The 21,788-nt window shown below is 45.3% G+C and overlaps 1 protein-coding gene across 1 annotated transcript in view; it reads left to right on the forward strand.

Annotated features, from left to right (window-relative positions):
• The first annotated feature begins 352 nt into the window (after positions 1-352).
• The window catches only part of ANXA2 (annexin A2), a 41,805-nt gene continuing 20,369 nt past the window's right edge, over positions 353-21,788 (forward strand). The window contains exons 1-3 of the mRNA XM_032481063.1: positions 353-450; positions 10,287-10,345; positions 13,289-13,388. Coding sequence (XP_032336954.1) covers positions 10,298-10,345; positions 13,289-13,388 — 148 coding nt within the window. The 5' untranslated portion in view covers positions 353-450; positions 10,287-10,297. The remainder of the gene's footprint in view (positions 451-10,286; positions 10,346-13,288; positions 13,389-21,788) is intronic.

Consider the following 21,788-nt stretch of genomic DNA (forward strand, 5'->3'; position numbering starts at 1 on the left):
CTTGGAACAGTTCTTCCTTCCATTGCATTGACGCCTTGAAAAAAAGGTGACTTAGCCAAGCTCAGAGTCGACTCAGGTCTTGCTAATTGACTAACATGAGCGAGGACTGAGACCTCGACGTGGCGCTCGACAAGTAAAAAGAGGGAGGAAGAAAGGAGGCCGGCAATGGGCCTCGAGGAAGCCTCGGCGGTGCTTTGCCGGAGGGCAGGGCCGTGGGCGCGGGGACCGTTTCAGGGCGAGGCGGCCCCTGCGGGCGTGCGGCCGGGCCCGGGAGGGTGAGTCACCCCGACTCCGGGTGCGAGTCGGCTGGGGCAAAGGAAGGCGGGGCGGGGCGGGGCGGGGCGGGCCTCGCCTGCACCGCGAGGTTGTGGCGGCTATAAAAGCCCCACCCAGGCGAGCGGACTCCGCTCTGCATCTGGGGATACTCGCAGTGCGCGGCGTCCGGCCCAGGTAAGCGGGGCTCCCCGCCCGCCCGCTATGCCCCCGGGGCCGCCGCGCTAGTGGGGCGCGGAGAGGCGGGGAAGCAGACGGCCTTGCAGAGAGAAGCCCGGGCGGCGGAAACTCGGGAAGCCGTCCGGGGTGGGGGCTAGAGGGACGGTCCCCACTGAGGGCTCCGCAGGGAGAGGGCGCAGTGGCCGGGGTGGGTGGGTCTGGACAGGAGTGACTCGGCGGGGGCCAGGTGGGCCTGAGCCTAGGGGTGTGCAAGGCAGGGGGGGGTGCAGGGCAGAGGGAGGGGGTCGGGCAACCCCCCGAAGTGCTCGCAGGAAGCCGGGTGAGGCAGCACCGGGGAGGGGGGCGGAGGGAGGCCCTGCATTCCATACGTACCCGGGGCGGCGGGGGGCAGGGTGTGGCCGCCCCGCGAGTCCCCTGTACCCTGTAGACTAGACTTGGCGGCGCTTCCCGCTACGTTTAACACGAGCGTTACGGCCATCTAGAAAGTAATCCCCGTCCGTTCCAAGTTACTTTTCTTTGAAACAAACGGGCATTTGTGAGGCTTGTGCCGACCAGCAGGAGGGAATCAGTGGGGAGAGGGTGGGGGGGGGGTTGCCATAACCCCCTACCCCAATAAAACAACAAAACGAAAAAAACCTCAGCTCATTTTCCTTTGTCTAGATTATCTTGTAGGAGGGTAACTTCTGATTTCTGTGTCTGGAGAGTTTCCCACTTGGCCACTTTTGCATCAGGAAGGAAGTGTCCCCCATGGTTCTGTGGGGAGGGTTGTCACTGACTAACTCGCGCTAATGCGACAGTGAGTCAGGGACCGAGGGCACAGAAAAGGGCGTGGCCCCCCAGGCCGCTCCCTGTAGCTCTGTGAGGTGGGTTCCAGCGCCTGGTGTGGAAGGCTGGATTCCTTCAGCTCCCAGTTGAGAAGGTAGGAAGTGAAAATCAACTTACTTTTCTATAAAAGCGGTTTAAGGATGCTCATTCTTACCTTCCCCAATAAGGTTATTACCGAAGATTCAAAAAAAAAAAGTTCATTCAAAAATAAATATGTAAAGCACACTGAGACCATTAAGTGCCACACCAATACAGAGTGTCATTGTTTTTGTGTTAAGATTTGCCATTTGAAAGCTATTTAATGGTATTCTCACTCTACGTGTAAAAGAGCTGTCATCTCTTGGGTACCCACTGAGTCTTTACCAAGAACCATAAAGTCCTGGAGTCCGAGGGTCTGGACACCTGCGATCAGACTGACTCTACTTATGGATTCTGTCCAAAAGTGTGTGCTACTGTACCTATCCAGAACTTGATGATTTGAAATGCAGAATGCACTTTCCCACTGAAACAATGTTATGGAAGATGCTTAAGTTCCCAGGCTAGCCCAGAAACCCCTACCTAATGTGCACTGTATCAAAGTACTGATAGCACATGCCTAATTTGGGGAGGGGGGGAAGGGAGGATTGGAGCAGGGTGAGGGAGGATATGTGGGTAAGAAGAATAAATTACTGAAATATTTTATTGGAACTTTTTCTTAGTTTCTTAAAGAGTTTGGCCTGATTAAATTATTTTAATTGGAAATTTTTATCTTTGTCGCCCTTTCCACTTCTCTGTCTTCCTCCTGCCTCCTTGGAGACCCTCTTCCCTGACTTATTACAACAGCTGGTCTGTGCTTATCCAGTTCTGCTGTGTTTCCCCCCTCCTTTCCATTGTCAGTATACTTAGACCTGGCTGGAGGCTAGCAGATTCAATCAGTAGTTATTAATATTCAATATTAGGAATGGTTGGTGGTCCTGAAATCCTCAGCACCCCAGAGGAGCTGGGTTGTTTAAAAAAATAACAAAACTTTTTAAACCTAAACATATTTAATTTATAGTATTTGAAGCTATGGAATCAAGGACCCCCATGATATTCGGGCAACACGAAGGAAGACAAGGCCAGGTTCATTGTCCTCAGTGGTCAGGGGCGTTAAAGCCCATCCCAGCTTAACGCTGTTCTCCCTTCTAACTTCATCTAAGGTCTAAAAGCTTCAGTCGAGGCTTTGTCCAGAAGTGTCCATTGCATGGGCAGTGGAAGGGTGTGACCATCAGTGTACATTTTATTAGTTGGAGGATGATGATAAGGGAACCGACCTGGATTTAGTGATATCCTGCAGTGCCAAGTGGCCTGCCTGTAGTAAATGCCCAGGAAATACTGCTGACTCACCGGCTTCCATCAGGAGCTTGGTCTTGGACTGGCGTCTCAATATTTAACATCCTGTGTCTCTGAGCCTTTAGACTGCTCTATCGATTGACCTGCCGGCAGTCGTGGCCATTAGTTTCCTGACGAATTTCTAATTTAAGTAGTTTTCCTGGCAAGGTAGATATCCTGTCATAATTGCTATTGATTTTGGGGGCTGTGGGATCTTCCTGCACCGTTAGGCCTTGAGTCTGGCCTTTGTTCTTGGTCTTCGTGCAGGGCTGCGGGCCTGCCGAGGTGTTTCTCACTAAAGGAGGGTGGGTGTGTCACAAAGAGAAGTCCCAGGGCTCCTGGGCTTCTTGAAACATTCTTTCCACAATGTTTATTACACACCTGCTGTGTTCTGCTCACAGGCATAAGCACTGGGGAATACAGTAGTGAACAAAACAGACCAAAAATCTCTGCTCTTTAGACTTTAAATCCAGTGGGGAGAAAAATAAAATAGACAAATGAGTGAGCTGTGCAGGCAGTAATTGGATTTTGAACTGTACATTTTCTGAAATTAATATTAGTTTCCAAACTTGGTTGGGGCTCAATGCCCCTTGAATCCAGCTGTTCTGCAGATGTGAGCATCAGATTTAACCTACTTTAGGGAAGGTGCTGTTTAAAGTTATCTTGTGACTTAACCTGCCTTCCAGTTTTGATTCCGAAAATAGAAATGGAATGCTTTTTTGTTTTTTTCAAAGGGGAAAGTGATATTTTAATTCAAATAATGCTCCTCTTTTTTTGCCTTTGGGAATCCACCTCCCTCATTTTCCGTGGCGCCACACCCTATTCTAGTTGTAGGCTACATCAGAGGAAATTCCAGTCTTTAAAAAAAATTTTTTCCGCCCATTCACTGTCGGGTATATTTTTCCTTCTCCAGTTGCCAGACGCAGTCCCCATGCATTTGGTTGGGGAGCAGGTCAGCAGTAGGGGTCAGGAGATGCCCAGGCTTGTTCTGCGTGAATCAACTGAGATTACCTTCAAATTTCTCTTCTGGGGTACACCCTGAAGCTTTTAAACCATCTGAGCTCAATCATGTCCTGGAGAAGTCAGTAGCGTCCATGTGGTCTGAGTTAGGCTCCTAGGCTTGGTGTGGAAAGTTCTGACTCAGGGAGTGGCTGTCCCATGGAATCCTTGCCCTTTGTCTCTCTGCCACACCCGACGTTTCTTGCCTTAAGGAGACGTAGGTTACATTTCCACACTGTCCTGTGGACAGAGCCGGGACCCGAGGGGCCCTGACAGCACACAGGTGGGATATTGGCCTGTGGGATGGGGATGGGATCCTGATGAGAAAGACGCTGTCCTCCTGAAATGGTCTGCCAGGCTTTACAAAGATTTGAACAGAGGCTGGGGATTTCAGCCTCCTAGCCCTGAATGCATGGAGGTAGAATTACATTTGAGATGTTCAGTCCGAGGGAGAGGAGGAAAATTGAAGAAGCAGAGTGTCTTGGGAAAAAAGACATAATGTGGGAAGACTCAGTGTGTGTAAACCATCCAAAAATGTGAGCGAGTGCCTACGGTGTGCTAGGCACCGTGCTCAGACCTAGGAGGAAATAGGAATGAGTAAGAGAAAACCTGTGGGTGGATAGGATGGTAGACCGTGGTTAGACACTCCACTCTGATATTTCACAGACACACCGAGACAGGAGCACAGAGTGGGGAGAGGTACAGGAGAAAGGTAACAGTATTTTTTATATCTCCATGTCTCATGAGGATGCCAGCTGATGCAGACTGAGCCTTCCCAGCAAAGGGAAGTTGGAGAGCCCGGGCCTGGAGGTAGCCAGACAGTGCTGAGCGTGTTTGGAGAATGACGGCCCACTCTGACTTTGGTGCTTGGTGTGCATGCGTGTGTGTGTTTGCACATGCTTTATTTATGGAAAAGTTAAGTGTGGGAGATCTTGAATGCTGAGTTTAGACTTTTTTCTGGAACCAGCAAGGCCCCATCGGAACTGGCGTATGTGGGCCATGAAACACCGAAATTGAGTTGTAGTTGTGAAGACCTTGATTTCCCAACCCTGAATGTGCTTTGTGCCAAGTGACATCATTCCTCCTGCTTGTCTCTTTCCGCCCACTCCGACCCCTTGTCAGGAGATTGATGGAGAGGCTCTTGAGAGCAAGGGGCTGCAGTGTGCCTGGAGGTAGCAAACAAATATTGATTTAGATCAGGCAGTAAGAGGGACAGGCCAGAGCAAGTGCCACTGTGTCCCTCTTGCTCGGTTGCTCAAGGCCACCGGGCAGGATTCCAGGATTTCTGGGGAATGACTTGCCCCTGTGACTCAGGCATTAATCAAGACCACAAAACCAAGGAGAAAAGTGTATGCTTTCAGGAAGGTTCTGTTAAGCAAAAATGCTTTGGGGGGAGGGGTGGAGAGTGGAGTACAGTGGGAACTTCACCCATACCCCCCACTCAAGCATTTTTTTTTCCCCCTTTTGGTTTAAAATTCCAGTCTAGTCCTGTAGACCCAGGACTGCACAGTCAGGGCTTGGCAGGGAATCCCATCCCTCCACCCCCACACCACCACCACTTTCTTGCTTTAAAAATCCTCATTTGTATCATCCAGTCCCTGATTGATTCATCATGGTTGCTAAGGATGTGTTTTGTGGTTACACATCAACACTCCACGTTTAAACTAAAGTGGGTGTGTCCACCAAAATGCTGGGTTAGTATCAGATTCTGCCAGGCACAGGAGCCCTGTTGCAACGTGTTTTTGTTTGTGCGAATTAGTATTTGGGCTTTCTGGAGCTGGTTCTTAATTCATTTCAGTAGAACTTGGTTTTGTTATTTGAAGTGTTGACTTCTAGGTTTCCTTTGTTTCAAACTGTTTGCAAACTTTGCTTTATTACTTTTGTTATTGGGGGAAGAAGCTAAAGCTGTTTCGCTTGTACTATGTTTGTTGTATCTCTGTGTTGGAAGTGAAACAGTGAAGTTCAATAAAATCTGTTGGGTTTAGGGGGAAAAAAGGACAAACCCTTAAATTATCTTTAAGATAGTCCTTATGTTAAATGTAAGTTGCTCATTTTTCCAGCAGCTGCACAGATTTCATTAGTGTCTAGCTTTGCACCCTAAGAGTTTTCCCAGTCAGGCAATTAACAGTCTCATTTATTAATATTTTCAAAAATCGGAGGAAACTGTTCTGTTCCCTTCGCTAGGGTGGAGCCGAGAGCATGTTCCCATCCCAGTGGCGAGCTATTTCAAACCGGTTCGAAGTGGGTGTGGCTCTTTCTGTAGGTCTCTGTCTACCTCTCTAGCTGTTTTCTGTAAATGAAAACCTTCCCTGGTAAAGACGAGTTTAACGATCTTGTCTAGTGACCCAGCCCTTCTCTGGGAATGGAAGGTGTTGGTGTGTGGAGGTACTCATCAACAGACTGCTTTTGCTGATTTTTTTCTTTTTTCTTTGCAAGTTGAAACCAGTTGGAGTTCTGGGTGAGGCTGCCATGTTGGAAGGAGTGACACCATTTTCATACTCTGGAGAAGTCTGCCAGAACGGGAGTGGTGGCTCTGCTTTGAATGCTCTTATGAATTTTACATACGGGATGAGGACTCAGCGGGGGTGGAATTGTCTGATGTAGTGAAGAAACCAGGGCATTGGATGTAGCGAAGAAATGAGGGCTGTCTGTTACTTCTGAGGTGAAAATGTGTTAGCCATCAAGCTCGCCTGAAGTAGGAAATATGTATGTGGGTACGGGAGACACTTGCATGGGGTAACAGCAGGCTTCATGGATGTTGTTTTTCGGTTATTGTGACATTTTTGCTTTTTCTGCAGGATGATTATAAATAATGTAAATGTTATTTATGCAAAAGAGCAGCTCACTGTTTCTGAGAGTTTATTTAGTACCTAGGGTGTGCAGAGGCACTCTTAAATCTGTGGGGGAACTGGGACTCTCTGGGGCAGATGAGGTAGAACAGGCTCCCTGCTTCGTTGAATTGTACTACGTATTTGCCGTTAGAACACATAGTGAGTGGCAGGAACTCAGTACACTTTGGCTCAGTGGATACTAGTGATACCAGAAAGCGTTTCTGGCATTGAAAGGTGGGAGGGAGCGCTGTGGATTGGGGGCTGCAGCCACCCTATTAGAGCAGATGCCAAGTAGCGGTGACTTGAGGACGGGCAGGGTCTGTAACTAGAAGAGACGAGGGTAAGGAGGTGGGGCAGGAAACGCGAATCCAGGTGCGGAGCCCTGAAGCCGGACAGTGTGTTTGGGGAAGAACAAGTAACAGTTTGGCTCAAGTCCACTGTTGCTGGGGAGGGGAGAGAGGGCTGGACGGAGCTGGAGTAAAAGATCACCACTGAACTCTCAGGAGGGACTGTGAACTGTTATGACGATAAAACAGAGGAATTTAGTTGCTAGTGGCCTGTAGGACTGATCCGATGCTAGAGCAGCACAACTCTGGTTGATTAAACAGAAAGGAAGATTTCTTGGGCGTTTTAAAATCCTGATTTTCTGACTGCTCAGTGTGTTGTGGCTGAGGGAGAAGAATGAACACGAATCAGATGGTCTTTGATTGTCCAGGACTGAGGGTGCCATCTGGGACGTGGGTGGGCAGCTGTCTCCCAAGCCAGGGCTCCGAGCTGGAAAGGCAGCTTGAAAGAGCTACGTGGCAGAAACTCACTGCGCTGCTGTGCTTCAGATTTCCTGAACGCCGGAACCGATGTGAAGAACCTGGTCTACTACAGAAGTGGAATTTAATCCACACAGAAACATCTCTGTTTGACTTCCTGGTCTTCTGTTTGTTGTTTTGTTTTGGTTTATGTTTGTTTTGGCTTTTTTTTTTTAATTGAAGTATAGTCAGTTACAACGTGTCAATTTCTGGTGTACCACAGAATGTTCCAGTCATGCATATACATACATATGGTCGTTTTCATATTTTTCATTAAGGGTGTTTTGACATTTTTATTTCTTAGCTGTTTACAGGGGGGACTAGAATTACAAGATGACACCAGTTTACACCTCACTGCAGACCTAGTCCAGTTCTGACTGAGCCCCAGGGGTAAGAGTCAAAACCAGGGCTTGAAAAAGAAAAAAAAAAAAACCCAGAAAAAAAACCCCAGGGCTTCTTGGGTGGCCCATGTCCTGGGGAATTTGTCTCCACTTTGGTGACTCAGCAGAAGGATACTGATGAGTCTCTTTGGAATGCTTCTTTGCCCCAAGTTGAAGTTGGAGATTTCTTGCTATATCAAGACAGGCTCAAACTATCTGTGTCTTGACAAGAAATCTCAAACTTAGTCTTCAGCTGACCCAGCTACTGTGAAGGCTTGTGGACTAGGATTGGACCACGCCCATCCTGGGATCCTCTAGACCAGCACAGCCCCGTGAAATAAACTGTGAGCTGTATACGCAATTGTAAATTTTCGAATAGCCACATTTGAAAAAAGTTAAAGAAACAGATGAAAATAAATTTTAATAATGTATTTTATTGAATCTGATATAACCAGCATATTATAAATCTAATATATAATCAATATAAAAATTACTCAGAGATTTTACATTCTTCTCATACTAAGTTTTCAAAATCTGGTGCTTATTTTACACTGACAGTGCGTCTTAGTTTGGAATGGACACTTTTCAATGCTTGGTAGCCCCATGTGGCTGGTGGCTAGTGTATTTGGATAGTCTAGTCACAGAGCAAGACTCATAAAAAAATAGAATTTGTATTTTAGGGCAGTTCTAGGTTCATGGAAGAATTGAGAGGAAAGTACAGAGTTCCCATATATTCCCAGCACACAAGCTCCCCAGCTGTTAAGACTGCCCACCAGAGCAATATGTTGGAAGTATCATTCTCCCTCAACGCCTGTAGTTCACATTAGGGTTCACTCTTGGTGGTGTATATTCTATATATTTTTGTTGTTGTTGTTTGTTGGGGGGTAGGTAATTAGGTTTATTTACGTATTTATTTTTAGAGGAGGTACTGGGGACTGAACCTAGGACGTGCATGCTAAGCATGCACCCTACCATTTGAGCTATATTCTCCCCCTGTATGTTCTGTGGATTTTGACAAACTTATAATAACATATATAGACCATTACAGTATCATGGCCCTAAAAATCCTCTGTGCTCTGCTGATTCATCCCTCCCTCCTTCCCCTCTAATCCCTGGCAACCAGTGATCCTTTTCCTGTCTGCATAATTGTGCCTTTTCCAGAAAGTTGTAGAATTGAAACCATACAGACTGGAGCCTTTTCAAACTGGCGTCTTTCACTTGGTAATATACAATGAAGTTTCCTCCATGTCCGTTCATGGCTTGATAGGTCATTTCTTTGTAGTGCTAAATGATATTACACTGTTTGGATATAGTTTATAGAGGAAAACTTTTTACAAATCAGGGTTATATTTTAGCGGTGGGACATATTGGGGTGGGGGGGGGTTGCGGTGTCTGAGAGTTGTGGGAGTAGAGGAATGGAATAGCGGTGATTCTCTTTTTGCCGTGCTTAGAAATCTTCTGTAAGCATCAAGAAAGGAGTGGTGTAGGAGAGACAGCTCAGGATGAAAATCTTGCAGAAATATATCGATAACCGTAAATAAAGGCTAATCCTCGTCTCTTCCGTTCCTCTAACTCACCCCACACAGAACCTGGAATCTGCGTAATCCAAAGCCTTCTGCCATATTAGCAAATGTCTATGTTAGATTACTCCCCCCAAGCCAGTTGTGAAAACATTTAGACTAAGCAGACTGTTGGAAGGGAACACAAAGCTGGAATTGCATGCGCACAGTTTCCTTGATCAAAGAATATTCAGAAAAACAAAACAAAAACCAAAGCAGGAGTTGCTGCAGTTCAGACATCATTCCCACTGTTTGAAGATGCAGCTCTGCTCTATTTCCTTTATTTTGGGGATGCTGCTGCTGAATGACCAGTCCTGTCTCAGTTGAGGTAAATTTCATGCCAGTTGAGCACTTTTTATTGGCAGGGGTTGGTGTATCAGTTCCGAGAACTGTGATTGCAAAGCTAGAAAGCCGATTCATCAGGCTGTAGTGTCACTGCCTGATTAAGTGTATTAACTGGAAGATGACTTCATTTCAGCCGTTCTGAATCTTAAATACAAGGCTCAGTCTTCTAGGGACTGAGTTAATGTCAGAAAATCTGTCCGTTCTCTCTCTCATAAACAGTTTAATATCCTCCAAGCATTGGTGAGCTAAGAAAATAATTCTAGATCGTAGTAAAGGTTCCATTTAGGCATGAGCCGACATGAAAATGCCGTTGATTTCAATTTACATCCCTAGTTTTCAGGGCCTTTTTCAATATATTAAGTTACTGGTGAAAACTACCAAAGTAATGGCTAGTTTGACAAGGTAACCACTTCTTACAAGAACTGGCAGATTCAGTCTTACCCTGCTTGAGCACGTTGCATTCGTCTTGGGAAGCGTTTTGTTTTTGTACTTGGAAGTCAGTCTCTCTCGGTTCTCTTTAAACGGAGTGAGAGCAGGTCCACCCCAAACGGAAGGCAAACCATTTCCCAGCTTTTATTTTCCCAGTCATACAACAGGAATGGCATCTATTTGCAAAAATTACTCTAATATCATCAGATGAAATGGTCCAAGAAATAGAGATTAGTACAATGAATCACTGTGCTTCAGGGGAAAGGAAAGCCTCTTCATAATAAAGACGTTTTGTTGTTCCTTTTCTTCCAGCTTCTTTCAAAATGTCTACTGTTCACGAAATTCTGTGCAAGCTCAGCTTGGAGGGTGATGTAAGTATATCATTTTCACTTTGTGTAATTTTTGCAGATGGGACATCTCTCTGGACAACCGTGCTCCTTCCTTTGGTTGTACATCTAAGGAAAATGAGGACAAAATTCAGTCATTCCCCCTCCTGGCTCCCCATTACTTTAGCTGTTTCTGGTAGTTCAATCTGAAAGAAACGTTATGGCACTGGAAACTGGGGGCATCACGTTGAAATTGAACAGACACTAGTGACACTGAGGTGGCTAGAATTTTATCCTGCTATGTACTTAACATGTCAGTAGTAGTAATTGTTACAATGATACGTGACTTTTAACGTCATGCCCTGGGATTTTATTAATGGTTGGCATGAGCTACAACCATATTGAAAAGGATCCTGCATGTTTTGGACTTCTTTTGGTGTCCAGGGTGTTATTCCAGACAAGGACTTCTTAAAAATTTAGCTCCTGGGAAAGCTTTTCTCCAAAAGAACTAGGACCTTTTTTTTTTTTTTTTTTAAGCCAAATAATGAAAGTATTATAATTCGTATTTCCTTTTTTGCTTTGACTATCAGGGAGCTCAGAAATATATTTAATTGTCTTTCATAGGAACCTGGAAATTCTGCTGTATTTGCTTTTTTTGTTTTACAGTTAAAATCTTTAAAAGCTATATGCAAAATTAATAAGTCACTGCAAATGGCTTTAGTAATCAAGTATAATATAAATTCTGAATATGTAAAGTATCTAGTAATACCATACATCTCTCACATCATCTTGGCAGAAGTGGTTTTTATGAAAGCTCAGTAGTGACACTGGTTTGTAGGCATAAATCCTGCAAATATTTCAGAATGTGCTCTCCCGGAAATTAAAATATAAAGCACTTCAAGTGGGTGAGCAGCAGCTTGGGTCAGGTGGTGCAGAACTCTGTCTCTGGTGCTTCCCATTACACTGTTCAGATAGATGACGTCTGTGAGTGCAGGTTGTATGGAGTATAAAGCCTACATCGTTTTCATCTTCCCCTTGGAACTTGTGCACACTGTTGGCAACCCTGTAAGCTGCATGTTGAGGTCCAGACAAGTCCAAGAGCTGCATACGTTTTTTTCTTAATGGATCAGATCATTAGATCATTTTTAGTATCGAGTTTTACAAGAGGGCTTTTCAGGTGGCCTTTGAAGTTACTCCAGTATGATGTGTTTCCCTGTGTGGAGAGATGGGACAGCAATAGAAAATGTCTAGTATTCCCCAATACTTTGAGGAAAAAGAAACAAAACTTTTGCCTCCATAATTTGATTTTCAGACAAATGGATTTTACAGGTAATAGTTTCAATTGCCCATTTAATTTTGTTTCCAGAGATACTATAAAATTATGCAAAACTTTTCCCTACTCACTGTTGTTTTTGGCATAAGACAACATAGTACCGGTAAATGAAACCATATGTGATCTGGCTCAGTGAGCAGACTGCCTGCCTTTGTAAGTGATTGATGGTGTTTTAATAAATAGGAAAATGTGTCCCCTTCAATTTCCATCCACATTTTGTAGCCACCGTGGCCAATGCAGTAAGTATTTTAGAATATCTTTTCCTGGATGTGTGCTCCATTTCCACTGAGCTAGTCCTCCAGGAAAGTTTAAGTAGTGAAATTATACAGAAAACACCCTGGTCATCCACTGTGTTTCAGAGCTATAAATATTAACTGGATTTACTTTTTGGCCAAGGTGGTCACAAGTACATTTTGAAACATTTCGTCCAGTCCTGAACTTAGAACTTTGTGCCTTGTCCTGGGAGACACTTGGGAGGAAGGCATCTTAGTTTTTAACCTGTGCAACCTCACTGCTCTAAGTGCTGGGGTGCCTCGAGATGTGATGCCTGTGGGTGGAGAGGTAAAGTCAGGGCAACTCAGTCTCAACTTTTCCCAGATACTGAGCCATGGCAAAGTCATGATGTGATGGGAAATATATACTGGGAGGAAGTGGGGGTAGGGAGCCTTGACATTGAAGGAGAGGCTGTGGCGGATGGCTCCACTGGCCATCAGCCAATCTAAAGAACATTGTCAGTCCTGTTTGTCCTTTGCTTTGGGACTGGATAGCAGGGAAAAGGAAAGCCGTAAGAACATTCCAAAGGAGAGATGTTAACACTTCGGAAAGGAGCACAGATGTGGGAGCACATTATCGTGGGGGTGGGTAGATCCTTCAGATCTGGAAGGGTAATGGGCTTTGAAAAACATTGGAAAGGAAGAGGCATGGCTTAAAGGCAATGAGAAAAAAAGATGCTAGGAAGAGTGGTAGGCAGAGAGGTTCCTGTTAAAGACAGCAGTGGGGGGGTACGGACACAAGAGACAGGAGGCGGGACTTGGCTGACAAGAGGCCAACAAGAGGATGTGGGCCATGTGGCCTGACCACCTGGGTGGCACAATGGTGGCCGAAGTAGAGGGCAGAGGAGGAAGCCGCTTCCCTCCCTTAATCTGATAGTCCGAGATAAGCAGGCAGGCGTTTTACATTTGCTTTTTAAAGAATTGTGAGCTCAGCGATACAGACCCATTGGAAATTCACATGCCTGTAGCAAAACTTGGCTAAACACACTTGTCAATCAGGCATTTCCACATTTCCAGCTTGTTTCAAATTGTTGCCAGCCCATTTTAATGCTCTTCAAAGCCTTCCCCAAAGAAATGGGTGGTTTCAAGTGCCCAGCTTTGCGTTGTCTGCTTTTAAGCTTGCATGAAAAAGTAAGATGAAAAATAGGAGTAGATACACCAGATCCTAGACTAGCTGAGCCTTTGAAGAATTCTCCTGAGAAACACGGAAATTTCTTCTCCTACATGTGACAGCGTGTTAATACTTCCCGAGTTACCTGGCCTAAGATGATGTAAATGATGAAAAGAAACAATAGGGAAAAAAATCTATTTTAGGAATCGATATTTCAACAAGAGAATTTTAAGTGTGTGTGATATTTGAGTATGTTTGTCTTTTCACCTCAGCACTCCACACCCGCAAGTGCGTACGGGTCAGTCAAAGCGTACACCAACTTTGACGCTGAGCGGGATGCTCTGAACATCGAAACGGCCATCAAGACCAAAGGTAGGCCAGACATTTGTCCTCCCCCGGCAGGCGTTTTAAGTCTTTTTCTTGAATCTTCATGCACTGGTCATTTGAAATTGTCGAGCTTTAATGGCGTGGTCTGAATCCACCCCATCCCATCCTTCCCTCCTTCCTTCCTTCTCTCCCTCCCTCCCTCCTCTCTTTAGAGAGAGAAATATTTCAGACATGAGAGTCTAAATCAGCCAGTTAGCATTGTGACCTGGAAATAGGTCTTAGCTAAGCATCAGGAGGTCTGACCCCCTGGGTGTGTGCTTTGGGCTCAGCTCTTCACTTAGAAGCCTCAGTGCCCCTCCTAGAAGGAAGAAGTTCATCATGGTGATCCCTGAGGACCTCTTTTTGGTCCTCAATCCCCTTGAATTTCATTACACTTGTTGGAAAAAATGCTGGGAACATTTTACTGCTTGGCTCTTAGATTGATCTAATGAGCGAAAAATTCAGAATTTTTTTTTAACCCTGCAAGTCACGCCACTCCTTTGGCCCAGAGCTCGAATTTGAAGAGCTGTGGGGATGACTGTGTTTCCTCCAGTTCTAGGATGAGCAGGAGGATCAGGAGGCAGAGAAGCCTCCGTTCTGAAATAAAGCAGAGAAAGCATTTAATTGGGTAGAGTCAAGCAAGGACCTGTCTAGGTCATCATGCTGTTTTCTGTGTCTACAAAAGCCAATGTGCAGACATTTTTGGCTTCTGTTAACGAAGCATGTGTCTTTGGGGTTGCCCCAGCCCCAGATCCCTGGAAACATGATGATGGTGGTGATGCTTGTGATTCACCACACTCTTTTCCCCTTTTGGACAAAGCACTTCCTTTCACTGTGAAGCTAGATGGAGACGCAGACGTGACAGCAGCCTGAGCAGCTGCTGGTTCATCCCCAGCTGACGAGCTGTGGGACGTGAGGATGGTGAGTGTTTTCACTGGCACGCTCGTGCCGTCCACGTACAGGTTCCTGGCAGACTGGGGACCTCAACCAGGGTGACCTGGGGACCTAAAACTAGGCTGACCGTGTGTCCCTGTGACGCCTGCACTTCTACTGAGTGTGCCCCTTTCACTTTCAGAATTGTCTTATTTTGCAATAAGGTTAAATTACGGTGGTCACCTTTCCTAAAACCCTTGGAGGAGCTGGTGACTGTGTTTCCAGGGAGAGGAAGGCGAGTAGAAAGATCCTTTCTGTCCTGTGGTTCTAACCATGAGGTTTCCAAGATCGACTTCAAAGCCACCATCGTTTCCATAGGGACCCTGTGGGCACCTCCCAGAACGGCTGCCTGGATAACCTAAGAGGGAATAAGGAAGCATCCACACTAGGCGTTAAAAAAAAGTCATCTTCTTTGGTGCTTTTACGTGACCCTACTTGTCAAAGGACGGGCTTGAACATCAGGAAGTCACTAATCAGAAAATGAAACTGAAGTCTGCAGGGCTTATCTCACTGCAGTCAGTCCTACTCAGCGGGGCCTCAGGGATGAGAGTGCGTGCAGTTGTGTATTCAAATCGTAGCTCCACCACCAGGTCAGTCACTAGCCTTCTGACTCTGGGGAGACAGTCAACTGCGTTAGGCCTCAGCTTCCTTACTATAAAGGGGGGCTAATCACAGTTCCCACCTGGCGTACAGATAGGTCTCAGAATGTGTTCCACAAGCCATTGTAGAAACACATCGAAGTTGAACAGTTAACGCATCTGACCAAGATGGTGCCTTTTACAAGCCTGAGACAAAGGCTGCTTTTATCCCTGCATGAGAATGCTTTTAGCACACTGGAATGTAAAGATTGCGCAAATGAACTCTGGTAACAGCTGAAACTCCCGTGGTTGTAAAAATACCTTCAGGCCCTTTCTGAGTTAGTAGAAAAACATTGTAGTTTCCTGCATTCTGGTCAAAAGCAGCTGACACCACCAGCTACTTTTGTTTTCAATTGAAGTATAGTTGATTCACAATATTGTGTTAGTTTCACTTGTACAGCAAAGTGATTCAGTTTTTAATATATATATTTTCAGATTATTATGCATTATAGATTATTATAAGATATTGAATATAGTTCCCTGTTCTTTACAGTAAATACTTGTTGCTTGTCTATTTTATGTATCGTAATGTATACTCCCAATTTATTCCTCCCTCCTTCCCTTTCCCCTTTGGTAAACCGTAAGTTCATTTTCTATGTGTCTGAATCTGTTTCTGTTTTGTATACAGATTCATTTGTTTTACTTTTTAGATCCCGCATAAAAGTGATATCATTTAATATTTATTTCCTCTGACTGACTGAGTTCACTTAGTATGATAATCTCCGGGTCCATGTATGTTGCTGCAAATGGCAATATTTCATTCTTTTTTTTATGGCTGAATAATATTTATTTACAGGTATACAGCACATCTTCTTAAACCAGTTGTCTGTTGATGGGCAGTTGGGTTGTTTCCATGTCTTGGCTGTTGTAAATAGTGTGCTGCTGTGAACATTGGGGTGCATGTATCTTTACGAATTAGAGTTTTCATCTTTTCCGGATATATGCCCAGGAGTGGGATTGCTGGATCATATGGTAGCTCTATTTTTAGTTTATTAAGGAACTACCATACTGTTTTCTGTAGTAGCTGCACCAATTTACATTTCCAGCAATAGTGTAGGAGAGTTCCCTTCTCTCCACACCTTCTCTAGCATTTGTTATTTGTAGACTTTCTGATAATGGCCCTTCTGACTAGTAAGAAGTGTTACCTCATCAAGGTTTTGACTTGCATTTCCTTAATAATTAGTCATGTTGAGCATCTTTTCATGTGCCTGTTGGCCATCTGTAGGTCTTGCGAATGAAAAATATCGCCAGCCATGTCAGTATAAAGGATGCTGTGGCCATCAAGTATCAGCCACTTCCGCCACCCACCCCTGACAGCGGAGGGAGCTCAGGATGCAGACAAGCAGGCAGCCGGCCTCTGCAGCCACCCCTAGTGGTGCATCTTGAGGGAACTCAGGATGTGAATGAACAGGGACACTGGCCCTAGATGGTGGGGTGCACATCAAAGGAATGATTTCCATGAGCCCAGACTTTTGCTCCTTCCCATATGTAGAAAAGTGCTAAATTCCTTAACTTGAGGTGTCTGGTTTTCTTTAGTTAATAGTAATCTTTTGATGTTCTGACTACCTGGTCTTTGTTGCAAAAACTCACATATCCTGGCTTCTACCTTGCCACTTTGGAACAGCTTCTTAGAGCGATCTGAGATGCTGTGTCCCAGGCTCGAGTCCTAAGAAAATCCGCTGAATAAAACATAACTCTTAGCTTCCAGGTTGTGCATTTTATTTCATTCGACAGTGTTCTTTGGAGAAATGTCTCTTTAGGTCTTCTGCCCATTTTTTTGATTGGGTTTCAGCTGCTTCCTGAGTGCTACTCATTATGAGCTGAGTGGCACCAAGCACTCTAGAACATTCATCCTGGTGAACTCAGATTAACCCTCTGATGTACTGTGCTATCATCCCCAACAGTGTAGGATTAATATGCTCCAGGTCTCTTGGCTTTGGTCCAAACTGGGGTTTGAACAGGGCTTTGTCCAGCCCCAGGTCTGTGTATGTTCTTAAGCATCCCAGTGCAATGCAATGCCACCTGCCTGCCAGGATTGGAATTCTTTCTTTGCCATAAGTTATTTTGGGGCATGGAAACATTTTCTAGCTGTGATTCTATGGATATCAGATACGTGTCATATTTGTGGGTCTAACTTTAGGTCCCCTGTTGTCGTCTTTCTAGACTGAATACCCAGTGAGTCCTGCTTAGGACTACTATTTATTTATTTATTTAATTTTTTGGATTGAAGTATAGTCAGTTCCAATGTGTCAGTTTCTGGTGTACAGCACAATGTGGGACTACTTTTTATTTACTGATTTATTTTTGGTGCCTAGTGATTTTAGAGAACAGTAAATTTTCTTGAGTTAAGTCTGTTGGTCCTTTAAACTTGTTTCTAAATTGTCAGTATATTTAGAACCTTAAATCCTTCTAGGAAACTCTTGAGAAGAAAGAACATCCCTGCAGAGCTCAGTGTACCAGAGATGTTAACATCAGCATTGGTTATAATAGGGACAAGCCCAGATCCGTCTTCTAGTTGAGGGTAACTTGGTAGATTATGGTAACTGTTTATATTACCTAGAATGTCTGTAGTATGTCACAGACACGTGAAAAATAAAGTTTATCAATGGTTTTTATACATTGTTATTGATATAATTTACATACCATACAGTTAACCTGTAGAATATGCACATTGCAGTGTTTTTTAGTGTATTCAGAGTTGTGCAACCATCAACAGAATTAATTTTAGAACACTCATTTTTAACATTTTTTCACCTTAAATTTGTCAGTTGCATAGAAAATGTACATAGAGCAGTGTATGCAGTATGATCACACCCCAACAGCTTTTTTCATGTCAAAAACAAACAAAAAGGCATTATTAACTGATACATAGAATTATGGGTAATTCTTTTATATAGGCGTTGATTCTTTTCTTGTGCTTTCAGTATATTCTGTATTTTCCAAATTTTCTCCTATGACAGTGATTACCTTCATAACGGAAGGCAGAAAACCTAATTAAAAACAAAAAGGAAGTCATTACAGTTGACCCTTGAACAGCTTGGGGTTTGAACTGTATGGGTTCACTTACACGTGGACTTTTTTCAGAAGTAAATACTACAGTACTACACGGTCCAGTGTGGGTTGAACCCGCGGATGTGGAGGAACCAGGGAATGCAGAAGAATGTCGTGTCTGGAGGGCTGACTATAAATTTGTATGGGGGGTTTTCGACTGGGTGGAGGGTTCAGAACCCCTAACCCGAGTTGTTCAAGTGTCAGCTGTAGTTGGCAAAGTCACATTCCTTGTGTTTCTTTCACCTTCTCCTTGATCTTTTTAGATACTAGCACTACAAAAAATTGAGCTAAAGATCTTATCTTCCCCCTTGAGAATGCCTTCCACCTCAAGTGTAATTAAGAAGCTCGTGCCACACCTTAACCTCGCTACCACCTCAAACCCTTTTCACGGAGAACACAAAGCAGAGTAATTGGTGTTTCCTTGACATCAAAGGAAACAAAGAGAAACCTCAAGTGCTGATACAAAAGCCAAAGAATCATGAGAAGATGGCTCTCTGGGCGCCCTCCCTCCCCCCATGGAGTAGCCCATGTGCGCGCGTGCGCGTGCGCCAAGTGCAGAGCGTGCTGGGCATAACCTGCCCCGCCTGATGTACACCCACTTCCCTGCTGTCCGAGTGCTCTCGGGAAGGACAGCTGGAGCAAGAACCCTGTGGTGGGGGGTACTCAGTTGCTGTTAAACAAAAGGACTGTAAACAGGCAAGCGTGGAGCGGGGAGGTCTAGAAGGCGGGGCAGCCCTGGGTGAGATCCATGTGCTGGTGCTGCCTAGACTGGTCAGAAGCCCTGAAGCAGCTCTTACCCGTCCCTCCCTGCTGCCCTTCTCTCTCACCTGGGCTGTTAGGGCATCTGTCCCTTCCTAATGGGCCCCCTTGCCTTATCCATTGCAGATTCTCTTTCTAGCCTCATCTCCAGGCTGTTTGGTGGCCCAGACAGAGCCTTTGCTCTGGCGGGAGTGTGCAGCCCCCCTGCAGCGGGAGTGTCGCCCACCGCCCACCGCCCACCTCTAACCTAGGGGCGGTTCGCGCTCACGTCTCAGCCTGAGCCCGTGCACGGCCTCTTCTCCAAACGTTCTCTGTGGAGGCAGAAGCAATCATTCCTGGGTCTGTGTCTCCTAATGCTTCACATCTCATTTATAGCTCTTGTCACATTGTGTTATAGTTATTTATATGTGGATTTGTCTCTCCCACCAGAATGTGAGCTTCTTAAGGGCAAGGACTTTATTTCATTAACCTTTTCTAATGCCCAGGCCTCTGGGGACTGTGTGAGAAGGTACATCCTTAACCCAGATCGTAGTCAAAATGTACACAGATCCAGAGTGTACAGGTGAGTGTGGAGTGGGTATACGTGGCTGGCAAGACAAGGCAGCAAAAGGCAGTTCCGGAATCTGGACTGTGTCCACAAGGATAACAGTCCCCTAGTGAACTTTGATCCTTTTTCCAGCGTGAACTTAGCTCACGCTCGTAAATCAGCTTTGTTTCTGGTTTGAAGGGATCTCAGTATTCCCTGAGTGTGTCACCTAAGCCAATGAAGGATTGTTTTGTGTATGCTCTGGCTTGAGGTAGACTCTACAATTACTTACCTTAATTAATGTCTAGTTAGAAACTGAATAAAGCCATGCAAAAGTAACAAGAGGTTTCTGAGCCTTAAACCTGTAGGAGTCTCTTGGTCTAGATTGGCCTTGGGTTAAATATATACTGCAGAGTGTACAACACAGCTGTGCATGGTTTACCATATGGGCCCAAATAACTAGAAAGGAAAGTCAGCTAAATTAGAAAAGGATGAATCTAGACTACATAAAATAGATTGTAATTAGAAGCAGCACAACCCCAGAGTTAGTGTAAGTGCCAATAAACTGGCACAGCTTTGGTCTCTCTCCCTGGAAGGGGAGGGTAATGAGTTGCCCTATTATTATTGCCAGTTTTGATTTTAGCAGTATTTGTGTTCTCCGGAAGGGATGCAAAAGCGGGTGATTTCCACCCCCTTCTTAGAAGCACAAGTATAGAAGCATCACTGCAGCAAGTTTTTGCACTTATTTTCTTCTCACACTTTTTAAATGGAGCCGCGTAAGACTTCCCGCGTGGCCGAAAGACTGGCCTCCCTTGGCAGTGGGGGAGCAAGCCAGGGTATCTTTGGTTTCACCTGCGCACCTGGAGGTGCGTTCATTCAGCCGAGACAGCAGTTAGGAATGCATTCTCTTGAAGACACCGGAAGCTTCTCTCCTAGAGGAGGCGGTGGGAGGTTAGGGCCCAAACCAACCAGAACCGCCCCCAGTCTGAGTGAGAGCATGCCTTGTGACTCACGTACCCCGGGGCCCTCTCACCCTCCCGGAAGGGGACAGGAGGGAACAGAACCTTCCCATTGGGGGAGGCCTTTGCCTTCTGCGCTCAGGTTTACTTCAGACTGAGTTCTCATCTTATAGCCCTGCTGGGAACAGGGAGGGACCTGTGCTGAGTCACAGCCCCCTTTTCCCTGAGCATAGATTTTCCGATGTTCTTCAAAATGATCATTGTCTACACAGGTACATAGATGCCAAACTCGAGCCAAGAAGCCTGTGAAACATGGTTAAAAGAGTCTGATGCTTTTCTTTCTTTCTTTTAATGTTCCTACAGTTAATTTACTATATCACTTACCTTGGGGAGGGAATAGCTCAGTGGTAGAGTGTGTGCTTAGCATGCATGAGGTCCTGGGTTCATCCCCAGTACCTGCATGTATAAATAAATAACTCCCTACCCGCCCCCAAAGCCCCCAGTATTATTTACAAAACAAATTCAGACACAGAAAACAAACTTACAGTTACCAAAGGGGAAAGGGCTGAGTAGGGTGGGTAAATCAGGAGTCTGGGATTAACAGATATACACCTGATGCTTTTCTGATTGTAAGGATCAGCTGTTGCTGCCTGCCTCTCAGCTCTTTTTCGTGAAAATGGTTACCTCTTTTCCATGAGGAAATCCAAATTCTGGTGGCCCCCGGGGACGACGGGAGTCACCACCTTCTTAAGTGGCGTCGGCGGTGTTGAGACAATAAATAGTAACTTGTTCACTGGTCAGCTGAGTTCATGGGTGGCTGTGCTGGTTTTTCCTTCATCTTTTCAGGTTTTTTACTTTCCCTCTTGGGAGGCTGATAGTGCAATGGGGCACACAGTGGTGCTTGGATTTTATGCATAATCCTTCATTTACAATTACATTTAGTTTGGATCTTGAGTGGTGGCCTCTGTGTTTTCCTGCTGGTCCCGTAGAATATCTCAGAAATATAATTATACAAGGAAGGCAGACAGGATTGTAGATCACTGAAGTATCCAGTGGGATTACCAAAGAGATGGTACTTAAATCCTTTCTAAGAGACTCAGCTGATTTGAGACCAGAGAAAAATGGAAAAAGAAGACATTAGGATGTCTGGCCCCAACCCTCTTCTTCGGCACTTAGCTAAACTACACTTTCCCAGAGTCAGACCCGTGTCCTCGGCTGTGCTGTACTTGGGAGGGGCGCCCAGCTCCCCAGTCTCCTCCCACCCTGAGCCCTGCTATTTTCTGTCCCGTGTCTCAGGCAGCTGCTGGGGTGTATCATAAAACTAGAGTAGGAATCTCACGTGTTCTCGTGGCTAAAGTGTTCCCCACTTTCTCTATGCCCTGTATTTTCATAGGCCAAAACCCAAATGCAGGCAAGAGCCAGGGTTGCAGCAGAGAAGCTGAGAAGGTGGTAGACACGTTCCCAGTCGTTGACTCAGCCAGTCCTTTCCGCATCCCTGTAAATAAGGATTCTCATGATCTCTGTTGTACAGGATGAGAAA

This window comes from Camelus ferus, chromosome 6 (genome assembly GCF_009834535.1).
Source record: "Camelus ferus isolate YT-003-E chromosome 6, BCGSAC_Cfer_1.0, whole genome shotgun sequence".
Classification (NCBI taxonomy): domain Eukaryota; kingdom Metazoa; phylum Chordata; class Mammalia; order Artiodactyla; family Camelidae; genus Camelus; species Camelus ferus.